The 16,910-nt window shown below is 35.1% G+C and overlaps 1 protein-coding gene across 1 annotated transcript; it reads left to right on the forward strand.

Annotated features, from left to right (window-relative positions):
- Window positions 1-14,182: 14,182 nt before the first annotated feature.
- LOC136813807 (resact receptor-like) lies at window positions 14,183-15,122 on the forward strand (the record flags this gene model as incomplete). Its single annotated transcript, XM_067070292.1, is given in 1 exon segment — window positions 14,183-15,122. A coding segment is annotated over 1 exon segment (627 nt), but the record flags the coding sequence as incomplete, so codon positions are not given.
- Window positions 15,123-16,910: the final 1,788 nt, after the last annotated feature.

A 16,910-nucleotide genomic window follows, 5' to 3' on the forward strand; every position in this document is an offset into this window, starting at 1 on the left:
GTTTTGGACATTTGTAGATTGAAAGACTTACACCTATGTTGAGGAGGTCAACCTTCCTGGATGTCGGGATGGTAGCCATAATTTCAGAGACCTCCCTGAATTTATGGTCATGGATTTTGTAGGTTTTCTTAGGCCCCTCCTAGCCCGGATACCACTTAAAGCTTTTTGATAGGCTGGATGGCGCGATTAAGTGAGCCGGTAGTATATGACAATTCTCAATTTTGAGCTTTTGCTTAGACGGACTGTAGTCTCCTAGTCTACTTGACTAGGTTCAGTGTCATCAGAAATTATCAAAGTCCAGCCAGAATCAGACTCGAGTCTAGGCACCCTCTTGAGGAAGGAGCAATGGTCTATCTGTATCTTTGACACTCTTGTTCCTTAGAAGAGATCGTAAAACATTAGAATTACAGTACTATGGACGATGCTATCGTCCGTTTAGAGGGTCAGCAAACGCGGGAAAATATATACACAGAGTTAGGGCGTCATGGTGGTTTTACGGGAAAAAACTGGCGGTAGAGTTTGGAACAAACGCTGTAAACACCTCCAACACTGCTTACTCCACCCCGGGCTAACCACTCTGTCACAATTCTTTCCCGCCTCCTAAGCTATTCCCTTTTTTAGTGATCTTGGGTAGACGATAGGATAGTCGAAAACTACTATGACATTACTACTAGGATTTAAGGAAATAACAAAACATTTTATCTTTTTTTTTCAACTTATTGCTACTGGTATGCATTTTGGTTTCCCTGCTATCTCGTCAGTTCTTTTATTCTGAATTTGTTTTCCATTTGGATAATGTTATCAGCTGATTGGTCGGTTTATCTCATGTAACCATAGCAACTCATACGTGCCTGGTCCCTTTCTAGAATAGATTAGATGACGCCTATTTCGTAATATGAATCTACTTTCATATTGTATCAAGGAGAATCCCTTTCTATGGATTTTGAAATAAGACACAGACGATTCTTAAAATTTAATTTGAATCCATTTCCATTTTGTGATCCCTTCGACATTAGCTACTTTACGAGCAACTGAATGACTTTTATACCCTTAAAAACAATTCATCCAAAAATCGTAACATTGGCTCAATAAAGGTTTTTTCACATAAGTGTTCCCGCTTTATATCAGACACTTATTTCATATCAGGACAGTGTCCGCCTATTGTTATATTATGCTGATATTCTCAACTTCAGTTGAGCTACAATCTGACAATGTCTGTGTGTCTGTGTGTCTGTGTGTGTGTCTGTCTGTCACAAAAACTTTAGGGCAGCCTGGAGACTTCAAAAATGCTTGGATTTGGCTGAAATTTGGCACACTTGTTCCTTGGGTGAATATCTGGGGGTGTTTTTTTCATTTTTTGAAAATTTTGATTTTTGGGGCCTGGGGACGAGTTTTTCGCCAAAACGAGGCTAAAACTTTGGGGCAGGCTGGAGACTTCAAAAATGGTCCGATTGGGCTGAAATTTGGCACACTTGTTCCTTGGGTGAATATCTGGGGGCTTTTTTTTCATTTTTCAAAATTTTTGATTTTTGGGGCCTGGGGACGAGTTTTCGCCAAAACGAGGCTAAAACTTTGGGGCAGCCTGGAGACTTCAAAAATTGTTTGATTTGGCTGAAATTTTGCACACTAGTTCCTTGGGTGAATATCTGGGGGTGTTTTTTTCATTTTTCAAAATTTTTGATTTTTGGGGCCTGGGGACGAGTTTTTCGCCAAAACGAGGCTAAAATTTTGGGGCAGCCTGGAGACTTCAAAAATTGTTCGATCTGGCTGAAATTTTGCACACTTGTTCCTTGGGTGAATATCTGGGGGTGCTTTTTGCATTTTTTAAAAATTTAGATTTTTGGGGCCTGGGGACGAGTTTTTTACCAAAACGAGGCTAAAGCTTTGAAGCAGCCTACAGCCCTTCAAAATGGTCGGATTTGGTTGAAATTTGGCACACTTGTTCATTGGGTAAATATCTGGTGGTCTACAATTGGGCCTATGAATAATTTGAAGCCACTGAAGTTGAGCCCAGTGCGTTGCGCACGTTCGACTATAAACACCTATTCCAGCCTATTCTCAACTTTTCTCAACTTCAGTTGAGCTAGAATCTGACTGTCTGTCTGTCTGTCACAAAAACTTTAGGGCAGCCTGGAGACTTCAAAAATGCTTGTATTTGGCTGAAATTTGGCACACTTGTTCATTGGGTGAATATCTGGGGGCCTTTTTTTCATTTTTTCAAAATTTTAATTTTTGGGGCCTTGGGACGAGTTTTTCGCCAAAACGAGGCTAAAACTTTGGGGCAGGCTGGAGACTTCAAAAATGGTCCGATTTGGCTTAAATTTTGCACACTTGATCCTTGGGCAAATCCCTGGGGGTGTTTTTTTCATTTTTTCAAAATTTTAATTTTTGGGGCCTGGGGACGAGTTTTTCGCCAAAACGAGGCTAAAACTTTGGGGCAGGCTGGAGACTTCAAAAATGGTCCGATTTGGCTGAAATTTTGCACATTTGATCCTTGGGCAAATCCATGGGGGTATTTTTTTCATTTTTCCAAAACTTTGATTTTTGGGGCCTGGGGACGAGTTTTTAGCCTAAACGAGGCTAAAACTATGGGGCAGCCTGGAGACTTCAAAAATTGTTCGATTTGGCAGAAATTTTGCACACTTGTTCCTTGGGTGATTATCTGAGGACGTGTTTCTTTTATTTTTCAAAAATTTTGATTTTAGGGGCCCGGGGACGAGATTTCGCCAAAACGAGGCTAAAACTTCAGGGCAGCCTGGAGACTTCAAAAATTCTTCGATTTGGCTGAAATTTTGCACACTTGTCCCTTGGGTGAATATCTCGGGTTCTACAATTGGGCCTATGAATAGTTTGAAGGCACTGAAGTTGAGCCCAGTGCGTTGCGCACGTTCGACTATTGTTATATTATGCTGATATAAACAAAAAAATGTTTTTGCTTTCCTCTTTCTGGCCAATCTTTCTCCACATCTGTGTCAATTCAATGTGAAAAATCTTGTAAATTAAAATTGATGAGTAAGCAAACGATATCAGGCTTATTTAAAAACAAAACCTTTAAGCTAATTCTCTAGATATCAAGCCTCGCAGACCTTGACTTTTTTAACCTTATCACTCGCCATCCCATATTTTCCACAAATATGAGTCTTTGGAAAATTATTCTGCAATTAGAACTTCTAAAACTTTTGAAAATATCAACCACAAGGGTATAAGAAAACAACACTGTGAATGTCAAATTTTTAACAAAAATCAGATTCCTCAGAAAACCTGCTTCGACCTGAGTCCTTTCGTCAGTCATGACATACCAGTTTTATACTCGACCGCCCACTTCAATCTAAGAAAGCCAACCCATTTCATTTACGCCCACCTCTGAATCAACAAACATATAATATGCAAGCCACATCAGGAATTAGTGTATTGTTTGTTTTGGAAGATTTTAAGAAAATAGTTTTTTGCTTGCTAACCCACCCATCGGTGTAGCGTGAATAACAACAAACTTTTCATTAGAACTTTCTTACAGCTTGATTATACATTTTGAGGATTTTTAGCCCCTTTTTGGGACCGGCAATCTGCACCTGTTCGTTACTACACCCCTGTCTCACAGCCCCGGTGGGACTTTTTTAGTTTGTGGGGATAAAAATTACTATTGAAATTTCAATGGGGATAGCAATTCTATCGTCCAAATCAGTGGGGTTGTGGTTTTGGAGTGCAATTTTTAAACATTGAATTTCTAGTGGGGATGAAATCAAAGTCAATTTCCCAGTTGGGCTGAAATTTCAGAGCATTTTCCAACTAGGGACGAAATTTTTGCCAAATTTTCTAGTGGGGCTGGGGTCCCAGCGGGTCTGTGACACAGTGGTGTGTTTCGACAGTGGGAATGAAAAATGAGACTTAAGGGGGATTAGAATATAAACATCAAGTACAAGTAATTCATATAAATATCATTATATGAATTTTCTTTCGATTGTTGGATACTGTCCAAGTCACACAAAGGGTCGAACTCACACGACCAAGTTTCTAACCCAGCTGGCACAAAACGTTGTTTTAACGTTCATCTAACATTAAATGGACGTTGTGAATGTTAGATAAACGTTAAAATAACGTTGTGTGTCGTCAGCTGGGAAACAGTTTACTTTGTCCTTGTTTCGAAAGAGGAAGTTAATGTTCTGGACTTTTTATTATGTGCTGTTTTAGCAATCCCTGTCTTGACTTTACACAGGGGAATTTCAAAATTAACATTTGGAAAACAGAAGACTCAAAATGTTCGTTCGTTGATTACAGATTCGTTTTGATCAATCAATATTATTATATTTTGCTGACTTGATCATTTAGAAACACTAAATGTGAAGACCAATTTGTTCACAGCTCCTAGAACCCAAATCAGATGGTCAGAGCTTAATCGTTCGGTTGGCACGTGTTGTTGTTACCAAACCTTACGCATAGTACATGTGTGATACTTTGGACATTCTTTGAATTTCCTTACTGATGACTTTCTTCTACTTATAATAGTATTTTTAAGTCCAAGCCCAGCTGGCGCACAACGTTGTTTCAACGGTTATCTGATGTTCATACCGTCTATAGAACGTTAGATGAACGTTAAAACAACGTTGTGTGCCATCTGGGAATGGTATTTTTAAGCCCAAACGGTATTTTTAGAATGAAATAATGTTGAAAGTGTTTAGTTTGTCACCCAATAATTTCCGATCACTTGTTCTGTTTATTATTCTTTACTTTTTCTGAGCCAACACATACTTTTATGTGCCTGTTCCTGTTACTAATATGTAGTCCAAATATGTTTGGGTGAAATATGTTTCCTTTGCGTATACCACACAAAAAGTATGTCCTCGATGTATTTAAGGGAATTGATTTTGATGAACTATGATATCAGAAAAATCTGATTATTTTTGCGAATTGCAAGATACATTTGTACTAATTTGCCTGAAAATAAAGGTTTTAGACAAAATTCAAGGGTTAGTTGGCTCGAGAAATTAATTTTGGCTTAACTGTTTGCCAAAACTCGCCGAATTCCCTGCAAAGTTGGCTAAAATTAAGTGGCCGCCATTATTCCTTTAAAGTATCAAAGGAATCGATAACTTTTCAAAACTTTTTGCAAATGTTTGCAAGTAGTCCGACGAATTCATGTTAGTGCCATGATAGGCATAATAAGCGCTCGAGAGAGCCAATTATTGAAAAATTCGAAATTTCTTAATTAGATTAGTCAATCTTCGTTTGTTTTGAGTTGCTATTGGATACACTGATTGGTTTTAATGAATTAATCAAAATGCGGTATCTGTCTGTGTTATCTAATTATTTTGATGGTTATCTGAATCTCGATTGCTTTTGGTCATTTTTTGTTTCCCTTTTCCAAGAATACTTGGACTTGGAGAAAGGGGTGGGAAATTTTGTGGTATAAAAGCCTGAGGTCACTTAATGTTTAATTTTCTGATTTTGTTGTTATTAATGACCCTGGCACTATTTTGTATGATTGATGCTTTGGTTGTCTTTGATTGCTTCTGTATTGCAAAGCCGACTTGATTTCGAGACAGGGGTATAGGTGCATCATGCGATTACTACTTAACTGTGGTATACTAAAGTTTCACCCTTCGTCATAAGAAATCATTTGAAAACTCCATTATCTGGCCCTTTTTCGGTATATGAACACTCCGGATTGAATAAGGGGGCTAAAAGTCAATCGCCTTGTTATTCTATTGTTCGAAGCTCGGAAATCCTGCAAGGATTCTCAAAGTTACAGTGAATTTTCGTGTTAGGAAGAAAAGCTCAACGAAATTTGCAATTGGGATGAAATTTCAGGTTATTCTTTCGCCAGGAACGATTTTTCTGCTGAATTTTCAGCTGGGATCCTATCGGTCCGTAATAATGAGCTATACGATAATATTTAAACAACGTCCTACGGTCATCACTCAATAGTCAGCCTCAGCTCAGGGATCCTGCTGTAATTCTGTTTGGCTGGTTTGCCACTCAATTTAAGTGCCTCCACTATTTTCGTTTGCAAGCAATGACCGCGTCAAGAAAAAGGAAGTTTCTCCAAATTGATTTTACCGGAAACTAGAAAATCATACCCAATTAATCAATTAATGTGGAAAATAATTAAATAAACTTTTCATGTCATCTTAATAATGCACGCATGGGTTTTCAAGTGTCTTTAGCTTATAACTTTGTTAATACCTGATTGGCAGAAAATTCGTCGGAAAAAGTTGACGAAATCTGAACGCTTCGCTGAATTTTTGAATTTGTTTATTTGTCGGTTATTAATTTTATTATTGTCTGTTTGTCGGTTTCCGTTATTTTAGTCTTTTAATTTGTCATTTTCGTTGATTTTTATTTTTTTTCGCTGTGTTGATTTGTCGGTTTGCCACATTTGTCTTTGTCGCATTGAGTTGATGATATGATTTCTTTTTTTGTTTGAATGTTTTTTGACTTTTAGCTTGACATGTGTTGTTTCTGAATAGGCTGGGAGTTAATCACCATGGTAGTTGTTTGAATACGAGGTAAGTGATGTTCGTTGCGTAATTTATGAAAAGGTCTATTCAGAAACAACGCATGTTAAGCTAAAAGTAAAAAATATAATCACCATGGTAATTGTTTGAATATGAGGTAAGTGATGTCCGTGACGTAATTTATGAAAAGGTCTATTTTAATTAGCTTTTTGAGATTATATAGAGTGCCTCTAATCAAACTTTTTGATGAATGTTTATTTGAAATGCTTGGTAAAAGAATTTGGATGAGTCAAAAATTTCAAGTTGGCTTATTATTATGGTCTTTGTTTAATGTTTGGAATAATGCCAAGTGGTGTTTTCTTTTAATACACTCTTATAAAAACAATTTAAAAACAATCCCCAATCTGAGTGGCTGAAATTTAAATAAAGCGAACTTAAAATCATAAGAATTAAAAATTAAAATTTTATTAGTGGGGTGGATACAAAGACTAAAATACAATTTTCTCCTTAAAATAATAGCAGATTAAGAACACTTTAAAATTGTTCAGTTCCAAAAATATAAAAATAGACAAGCCTCAAAAAACTTAATGAATCCTAGAAGAGAAGAGTGCATGCGTCTCTGTAACGTCTTAATTGGGTTACTTCTGCCATGAAGAGCTTTCTATCCAGTGTAATTTGCCTTAGGGGGGGGGGTACTTAGGCAAAAATGGGTGCTGGGATGAGCGGACGGTAAGGCTCGGTTTTTTTCACCTTTCAAAGTCTCTTTAAGAGTCGGAAAAATCGGAGAGTTTTGAATTAGTCTCTCTAAAGGGTCGGAAAATATTTTCGAATGAAAAAGTTGTAAAAAAGTCTTAAGGCCTTTTTCAAATATGGAAAAAAAATTTCAAGGGTCAACTTTTAAGCTAAAATCAGTCTAAGGGTCGTTTTTCGGAGCTCCCGTCCGCACATACCCTTAATCCACCAACCCTAGTACCTCCCCCCGGGGTAATTTGAGATAGTGATTTTACTATATATTCATATTCATCCAAAAATGATGCAATTTCTTCCAAATGGGTAATGCAATTATAACTTTGTTGTGACTTTATACTAAAACCACATCAAAAGGAGCTAAAGTAAACAAATGGCACTTCAGGCAACTCTTGAAACTTAGATTTTATTTATGCATATTATTGTTGTTAGCAAAAAGTACTTAAAAGTCGACAATTCAACTCAAAGCCTGGTCATGTTTTCTTTAATTTGGAATCAGCAATGTTCAAAGTTAAGAATTTAGAATAGGGGGCATTTTCTTAGAAAGTTACTCACTTAGGTGTCGGCTATGAGCGAACCATTCCCTTTCTTAAATTAATTCGTGTTACTTGTAGACTGTGTAAGTTTTTTAAGAAAATCACTAGTTTAAACTTTAAAGGCTTATATCTCCGGACCTAGAAGGAAGTAGAAGCTTGTTTTTAGTCCGTTGGATAGCTTAGAGTCTCCTCTCTCTTTTAGGCACCTTTCGCGCCGCCCGATTTAGAAAGGCTGGGCTGGGCGTCGGCTAAAGGGGGTAGGTTAGGGGAATTAAAGCAGCGCAGACCTGACTGAATGATGCAAAAGTGCCCAGTGGTAAAACTTCAAATCAATTCCCTAAAGGACAGAATAAAGTATAACAGGGCCAAATTTGAAAGTTCTTGGATCACTCGTTGACCAAAAATGGTCAAAAAACGGTCGAAATCTAAAAAAGATGTCATGAAAACCAGAGATTTTCGTGTCTTCTCTCAAACTTCCAACTGAGGAAAGGATGTCACGAATCTAAAAACCGACGTCATTATTTTACATAACATATATTAAACCTTTTTTTATTATCACATTGAATTAGCCATTATGAATTATGAGTATTCTCATTTCTAGAGATTAACCTAATTAAGAAAGACTTGGTATTAATGACGTCATCTTTTTCACGACAGGCTTATACCTTTAAAGAAACCCTAGGCTTTTTGTACATTATCAAAATCAAAAGAGTGTACTGTATTTGGGTAAAAAACTGGTTTATAAATGAGTGTCCTTTCTTCAATGAAACGGTGATTTTGGTGATTATATTTTTCGAGCTTAAACCCAGTGTCAGTGTCTTCTTATTTAGTATTAATATAGTATTCTATTATTATATAATTTTCTCTTTCAATTTCAAATATAAAGATAATTGCTTTACAATTAACTCTGAAGTTATCATAACTCAGCTATACTTAGATAAAAGAATCTGAGCCGTCATTCACTCAACAAGTTCAGCCTGTTTTATCCCAATCATTATGACGAGATTTCGATTAATCGATTTAGCAGATACGAAAGATATTTTTGTTTGCAAAACAATCAGATTACTTTATTTTTGTCTTGTCCGTTTTTCTCGTCATCATTTTTGTTCGCTCAAAAATATCTTTACAAGAACTGTTTTTACAACTTGGTCTCTATAGTTGATCTGAATTAGCTCCCAATTCAAGTGAACGAACATTCTCCATCTCGGGAATTCAAGCCACCGGGCCCCTCACCATCGTTCTTACTATGTCCCTTCCGCCAGCTCCATATCGGTTAAATTTTTGGAATCAACGAGCATCGCCGCATCATTGCTGACTCTTACCTTAGATGATTTGTATTAAGTTTCATAAGCTTTTTATCGCAACCCAGCTGGCACACAACATTGTTTCAACGTTTATCTTATTTTCACAACGTCCATATAACGTTAGATGAACGTTGTAACAACGTTGTGGGCCAGCTGGAAATGTTAGATAGTCTTACAGAACCCAAAGTATTCTTATTCCCTACATTTTCTTATAAAGAAAAAAAAATTTTCGAAGACAAGTCTTATCTTATCTTTTTCCAACCCACGTTGATGTTTACTTAGATGGTGGTTTCTGATTACAATCCGATTTCGTTTCCCGATTTCCTCAAATTCCCCGATTGCATACTTTCCACTGCAATTAGACCTATATAGGGCCCTGCATAGGCTTTTGGCAGCTTTTGAGAATCGTTTTATGAGCTCTTTCTCTTTGATGATGGAAAATGTAAGAAAATTACTGAAGCTTAAAACAAGACTATCACGTTATCAGATAGGGTTGGAGTAATGCCCATGATACACCTTTTCGACCGTAGTCGCGCGATCAGGCGCGTGCCACTTTATTATTTAACTATCCCCTAAACTCGATCCAATTCTTTTTTGACACATTTTTCTATTGTCTATCTAGGTGCGAAAAAAGGACTGAGACGGTTTTAGTGGGATAAAGTGGACAAAAAAGTGCCCGCGCGGTAATTGGCGGTTACGGTCGAAAAGGTGTATTATTGTGCCTCTTCCTTTCACAAGCAAGTTCTCTTTTTTTATAAGAACAAATAAATTCTTTGTGAGACTATACTGTTCTTATTGCTTTGCTAATTCGATTCGAGGATCAGTAGCATTGTTCTATAATTCTTTTGTATTTTTGAGCCGCATTGTTCATTTGAAATTGTTCTTCTAAAGAATGAGTGTAGAGACAAAGTCATGGTTCTTAAAGGTGTTGGAAGGAGAGTCAAAGGCCCACATAGTAAGACACTGAATATTTTGAATAGGTAGCCTAGTGGCCTAACTTGTCGCTCGTTACATGAATTGTCTCTAAATGTTTTAATGTTTCTATGGAGAAATTGTTGAATTATTTAGTTTAACATTTCGATGAAGAACTATTCTTCCATAATTTTCCATTGAAAAAATTTAAAAAATGAAGATCGAAAATAATAGTATGAATATGTGTTATGAAATTTTGAAAGGGAAAATCTAAATCTGCTTTATTTTTGCGATGAATCGATTGATTTATTTTTTGCTTTTTCACACTTCTCATTATTAAATTTGTGCTGACGTCAGCAATTTATTATGAGAGTTTGTTACTATATTGATCTAAATGTTGTTTCTTTAAATTGAATTTGTTGAGCCTCGTGGGTTATGATTTTTGCTTTATATTTGAGCTTGAGTGAGTTATAACTTTTAATATTCTTGAGGGGGATTTAGTGGTCTAGAGACCCTCTTTTGTTAGTAAAGGGGAATTTCCATCGACAATTTATGTGAAAGTCTGCGGTTCCAAATTTTGTTAAAAAATTTGTACATGAAAAGAAGCCTTTTTTGGTGTTTATGTAGGATTTTCTAAGTTCTAAGCTTCGCGTTCTAGATTAATAGCTTTCTTAATGATTTATATTTTGAAAGTCTTGCTTTGAAAATAAAAGAAGAGTTTTCTGATAGAAAAATCAAAGTCAAATAGAAAAATCCATACAATATATTGATAAATACGAAGAAATAATATATTTTGAGAAAAGTACATTAAAAAACGAACAGATATTTAAGAAAAATCCAGCAGATTTTTTTCTTATTTTGGTTTTCATTTTCTTTTGGTTTTATTTTCAGTATTCTCCCATTTCCATATTTTTGTTGCTGTAAGAAAAAGCCAAGGCGGGCAGAAAGGGAGGAAGGATGAAGAACTGAATTTGGTTTAATTTTAGTTGCTTCTTTATCCTAGTAATAGCGACGACTTAAATTTTAAGAAATTTGAAGCCCGAAAAAGCAGCTGTATAAAGTTCATATTTGAAGAGTGTTTCGTGACAAATTTATTGAGCCAGTTGCTAACATTTGAAACATTTAATCATTTAACTGTTTTTCAACCATAAAACATGAAGTTTGTGGTGAAAACATTGGAATTACGTGACTAACAAACCAACAAGATGAAAAAATGAAGAAAGTAATGATGAAGGGAAATAAGTAAAGCAACTGCACAAAATTTAGGATGAAGATATTTTCTTTGTTATCCTGGCAAGTTTAGTTAATCCAATGATACTTAATCTAATTAAATATCTTTGGACAATGTTGAACATTGTATAGTAGCTTAATACCGAGTTTTTGTTTTAAAAATTGCATTTGCTTAGGATTAGGGAGATAAACACATTATCTCCTTAATCTTGATACAACAGAAATAACGGTAAATTGGTCATAATATTTTTGTATGCCAAAAAGAAGTAGCTATTATACAATTGTAGCAATCACAGGACAATCACATGGGTCATTGATTATTATCTGTTCAAAAGGAAATTGCTGGTTTGTTCTTTTTACCACTCTGCTCTGGCAACTTGCCAAAGGTCACAAAAGTTATTATAGTTAGTATAGTTCTTGGCTGTGATTATCATGCATAGTCTTTATATAGGTACCGCAATCATTAAAGTCTTATTGCATGTATTCAATGGCATTTTAAAAATCCATCACCCCTCTCAGATGCGTGAAACAAATCATCGATGGAAAGTGAAAAACGGACTCCAGATTTCGAGAAAGTAGAGAGGAGATCGTGGAAATTTCCAGAATATCCAGAAATGAATGCTGATTTGAGTTGACAAATAATGAGAAAATCGATAACCGTTGTAAACATCTTGTGGTTGGTTTGTTATTCTACACAGTTGAAAGACAAACAAAAAGAAATTAAAATGTTTTGTCATTCATCATGGTCGTACCATCTAAACAAACCAAAAATTCCGATAATAACCCGATTTTCTAATTGAAACCTGTTTTTTTGCTGGAAAGGTTTTTCCAGAATATTAGAAATCAACGCCCAACACATTTCACATCAGACAAACCGTTTATCATCACCAGATTTGACTGACTCTTTTAGTTAATACCATTGACAAGTGGAAATAATAGGCTTCGAAAGCTCGATGCTTGGAAAGCTCAATATAAATAGTTCTTCATTATTCTAATGGTAGTCAAAGACAAAAGAATTAAGAAATCAAAGTTTGCAAATAACGATATACGCTATGTTTAACAATAAAATATTACAGTCCTAACCGTCAAAGCATCTAACACCATACCGAACCAATCCAGTATAATCCCGATAATCTCGTCAATAATCCCGATAAGTAATCCCGATTTCAACAAAAAGGGAAAACTCAATCGAAAATAGAGAAGAGAAACTGAGAAAATAGATATTATTATCATCATTATTATCGACAAACAAAAAACGAAATATGAAATTCGTTCGTCATCAAAGTTAGAGTCAATACAACGAAAATCCTTATCCATAACTAATAAAATGACAAAAAAACACAATAAATCCATGGGTCCGTTAATCCATCTATTAAACAAAGTAGAGAAGGAGACAACATACTGTATAATTTTCCATTTAATTGGTCTTTTAGAGAAAAAAAACCTTCAGTCTTTATATCAATAACATCTCTCTAATCGATGGTATGATTGTGAAAATGCTGTCACGTCTTAGTACTGTACTCTGTCTGTATTGAACTTAGAATCATCAAAATGCAGTGACAAAATTTACAAAGTTGTATATTTTTGAAAGCTACATTGACAACAACAAAATGTTTTTTTTCACGAAATGAGATTTCTAAATACTTATGATTTGACACAACAGTTGTTGTTTTTATATATTTTTTTTTTGTTTTGTTTTGAATGATCAACGAACTGACTCTCCTGTGTGTCAAGCAAGCCACTCAACTGACAATTTTCGGATTAACTCGTTGTATCAACATTAAATAAGAATTTTTTGTATTTTATCAAAATTGACGACGCGAGGTTTTTTTTCTATAAGTGAAGGAATTCTGTGTGTGTTTTATGTGTGAAGAGGTGATTTAATTTCGACAGGATACAGTATTTTAACGAATATGTCATTTTTGTTGGTTGTTCGCAAATAATTCACTTGCAACGAAGCTGATCATCTCTACTGAAGATTGTATTTTCATTGATAAAAGATATTTATTATAAATACGATAAAACGTTAACCACATTTGACATTTTTGAACTTCCTGGCTTTGCGGTGTGGAGAAATTGATTCATATCCAGAAAATATCGGAAAACAAAATTTATTGTATTGGAATGTAGATTAACATATTAGGCATATCAAATTATTGGAATTCCGGACTACCTTGAACCTTTGGGTTTGTAGATATCCTTTAATATTTCAAAATACAGACGCAACCAGACTAAACAAATCGAAGCACTATCAGACCATGTTCACAAGTTACTGTTCCGTTTCACTCCGGTATGATTTTCGTTACGGATTGAATGTGTTCATATTGGTTCCGGAACGTTTCGGAGCATGAAAACGGAGCAGTTCCGTTCCGATGAAAAAAGTGGAGCGAAATCGTTTCGATCTGTTTTGCTTTGTAATGTAATGTGTTCTTTTTCGACGTTTCGAATTTTGACGTTCACACTTTCGGAACCGTTTTGTTTCGGAACGGAACGGAACGGAACCGTAACGTCTGAACATGGTCTCAGTTGTATCGAACAACAGGCTACTTTCGAATCGCACCAAGAGTAGAAAATAGGATCGATATATTGAGAAGTCTATCGATTACAGTATTCGACCAGTTCACAAAGACTGCATTACATAAATCATCCATCAAATATCAAATAATAAAAATATTAAATATTGATAAGATACCAAATAGAAGAAAAAGTTGCTAAAACGAGAAGGGAGCTTAATTCTCCCTTTTTGATTTTAGGACCTTCTTTTTGTGCTATTAATTATTGGTTGACGTGAGTTTTCTCATGGAATTTATTAGAAAAACATCGTTTTTTTCCTCGATGAAAAATGGAGTTATATCTTCTAAATTCCAACTGTGAGAGCTCAAAGTTCTCATTTCAAATGTAGAGTTTGAAGACTTAACTATCAAGAACTTCGAAATACATTTGAAAAAACAGTTCTAAGTTTTTCTAGAAGGGGGAATTTTTCAAAACCCTTTTTGAAATTATTTTATTTTGTCATTCAAGGGCCAAGCAAATAAATTACAAACGAAATTGGTTACTTATCAAACCTGTGGCTGGTTTTGGAGTTGGTTTATTATAGTAGAGAAACTGAAGAGAAAATTTCTTGAAAATGATGAAGTGTTTCTTTTTGATGATTGGTACTTTTTAAAAAAAAGTTGAAGTGAGAAGTTTTTCACTTTTGATATCTTAAAAGGGAGTGGATTATTTGCTTCATATATTACCTAACAGACCAAATATATAACAGATCAAAAAATATCAAAACAACTATCAAAAACGTTCAAAAATAAACTTCAAAGATGAAAACACAATTCAAAATCATCCTCGTCGTATATTCGATCTTCACATTATGCAGTCTCACCAACACATTACCTGGTAACCAATCGTCAAAACGAACACTCCCTACAGTCACATCAAGCGGAATAAACACTCAACAAAACCAGACGTTAAATGGTACCGCTCTTCCGTTCTTCATTAATGGTACACTAAACACAACCTTTCCTCCAGATGAGGAATTTTCTCCAGGGGAGCCAATGGACCAATATCTCATAGATTTATACAACACTTCAACTACACCGGATAAAGACGATATAGTAGTCGCATTAGATCTCCCGTATGACATGTTCGATTTCACATTAAAACGGCGATACCATCTTTTACCGGCGCAATTTGGAATGCATTACGCGTCCTCCGCCGTATTAGCGATAAATCATATAAATAATAGAACAGATTTACTACCAGGTAGGCGTATCCGGTATCTATGGAAACGTAAAGTAACGGACACTCGGTGTAACAAATTAGAAGCAGTGCGGATTATGGTTGAGCAGTTGGAGATGAAAAAAGTAGATGCTTTTATTGGTTTCACTTGTTCTTGTAACACCATTGCTAGTATCGCTGGTGCAATGAACCGACCTCTCTTCTCTGCTGTAAGTTTTATTGGTTTTTATTATACTTTTTGGGGATATTTTCTTTTTCTAGAATTATTTGAGTTTTTCCTGGTTACAGTCAGTCACAGGCTAAATAGGATGATAATGAATCGGCCTCTTTTTTCTGCTGTAAGTTTTGTTGGTTTCATTATGGTTTTTTTTTGGGGGGGGAGGGTGTTTTTTAAATTTCTCTTCCATTCCTTGTGGAATGGGAGAATTATTTGACTTTTCCTGGTTACGATTGGTTACAGGCTAAATAGGATAATAATGAATCGGCCTCTTTTTTCTGCTGTAAATTTTGTTGGTTTTTATTATGGTTTTTGGACATTTCTTTTCCCTGTGGAATCTAGAAGAATTATTTGAGTTTTTTTCTGGTTACAGCCTAATGTAGATTCAAAGGGAGTAAATTCAGTTTTGAAGGTCAAACTTTTTTAAATATTCAAATTTGACAGTTCAAGTTTGAGTTTTTTGTTGTATCTTCCATTTCAAACATTCTCATTAGAAACTTTCAAGTGACAAAATACGTGCTTCTTTCGTAGAAAAACTTATCATAAAAAAATTAGGACATTAGGATATTTTTTTGCTGATTGGCTCAACTTTGTTATTGGGATTATATAACTGTGGGGTGAATTTTTTGGCAATAAGAATGTCAATAAAGTCAACGGTTTAAAGATGGCAAATATCCTGAAAATATATTTATTCAAAATAATTATCCTGAAATATCTATAATAAGAAGATCTAAATTTTTGATCATTTTGGGTTAAACGATTTAAAAGTTGATAACGTTCCTTCTTATACCAGACTTTTTTATTTTTTTATTGGAGACAATGGTTACATTTTTTAAAATGCCTCAATACAGCTCTTCCTTTTATGTTACACGTTTTGTTATAAGAACAAACTATATAAGAACATAAGGCTTAGATGACCAAAATGTTAAGAACAAGTTAAGGACATTTTAAGGCTTTAAACTCAAAGAGTTAAGAACATTTGAAGGCTCCGAAAATCTGGGATGTTCTTATAAAAAAAGTGTATCAGTATGAAAAGGTACAGTATATTTGGCATGGTCTAATCTATGATGAATCATAAGAATTAGAGCATTACAATCATTAAAATTGAGATAAAGTGCCATATTATAATATTGAAATAATGACGTAATAATATACAATGAGTTTATTACATTTCCCATGATTTGTGTAAATCAGTCATCACTAGGGTGAAGTTCTATAGTTTACTGTATGCTCATTATTTTTTTCAAAGTCTAATTGAAATGTATGCCGAGTTTGTCGTTCCGTGTCGTTCTATCTACAATTTGAGCCTTTGTAAGCTCAATTGACGTTTTCGATACTTCGATTGAGGGAGAATGATATATTGTTGTCAGTTAGTGTAAAGGTTTCGATCGCAGACTTCCACTGCAATGGACTGTTTTCGAATCCCAATCACTTCCAGGCAGGGTGCTAAGGAAATATGGTGATAGACTCTCTACCTTCACTCATATATAATTGAATATTGACCCCTATCGGATCCAATGAGGTTGTGTCTGGTTTCTTGAAGGCGATAGGTTTGCACTAAAGGGATTACTTGTGTGACGTTTTTCCTCTTTGCAAAATTTGCAAGAACTGCAAAATATTTTCTTAGAATTCCTAGCGATCGTCTTTTTCAAGCGGCCTCTTGAGCAATTTATCATCAATTAAAAGCATGTAATTAAAAGGTTGTTACAAATAATTAGCCTTTGTATTGCTCATTAAACAGATGTGTGGTTTATTCAGCTTAACACCAGCCTTTATGGGA

The sequence above is a fragment of the Clytia hemisphaerica genome, unplaced genomic scaffold, assembly GCF_902728285.1.
Source record: "Clytia hemisphaerica strain Z4C2 unplaced genomic scaffold, Clytia hemisphaerica genome assembly, whole genome shotgun sequence".
Lineage (NCBI taxonomy): Eukaryota > Metazoa > Cnidaria > Hydrozoa > Leptothecata > Clytiidae > Clytia > Clytia hemisphaerica.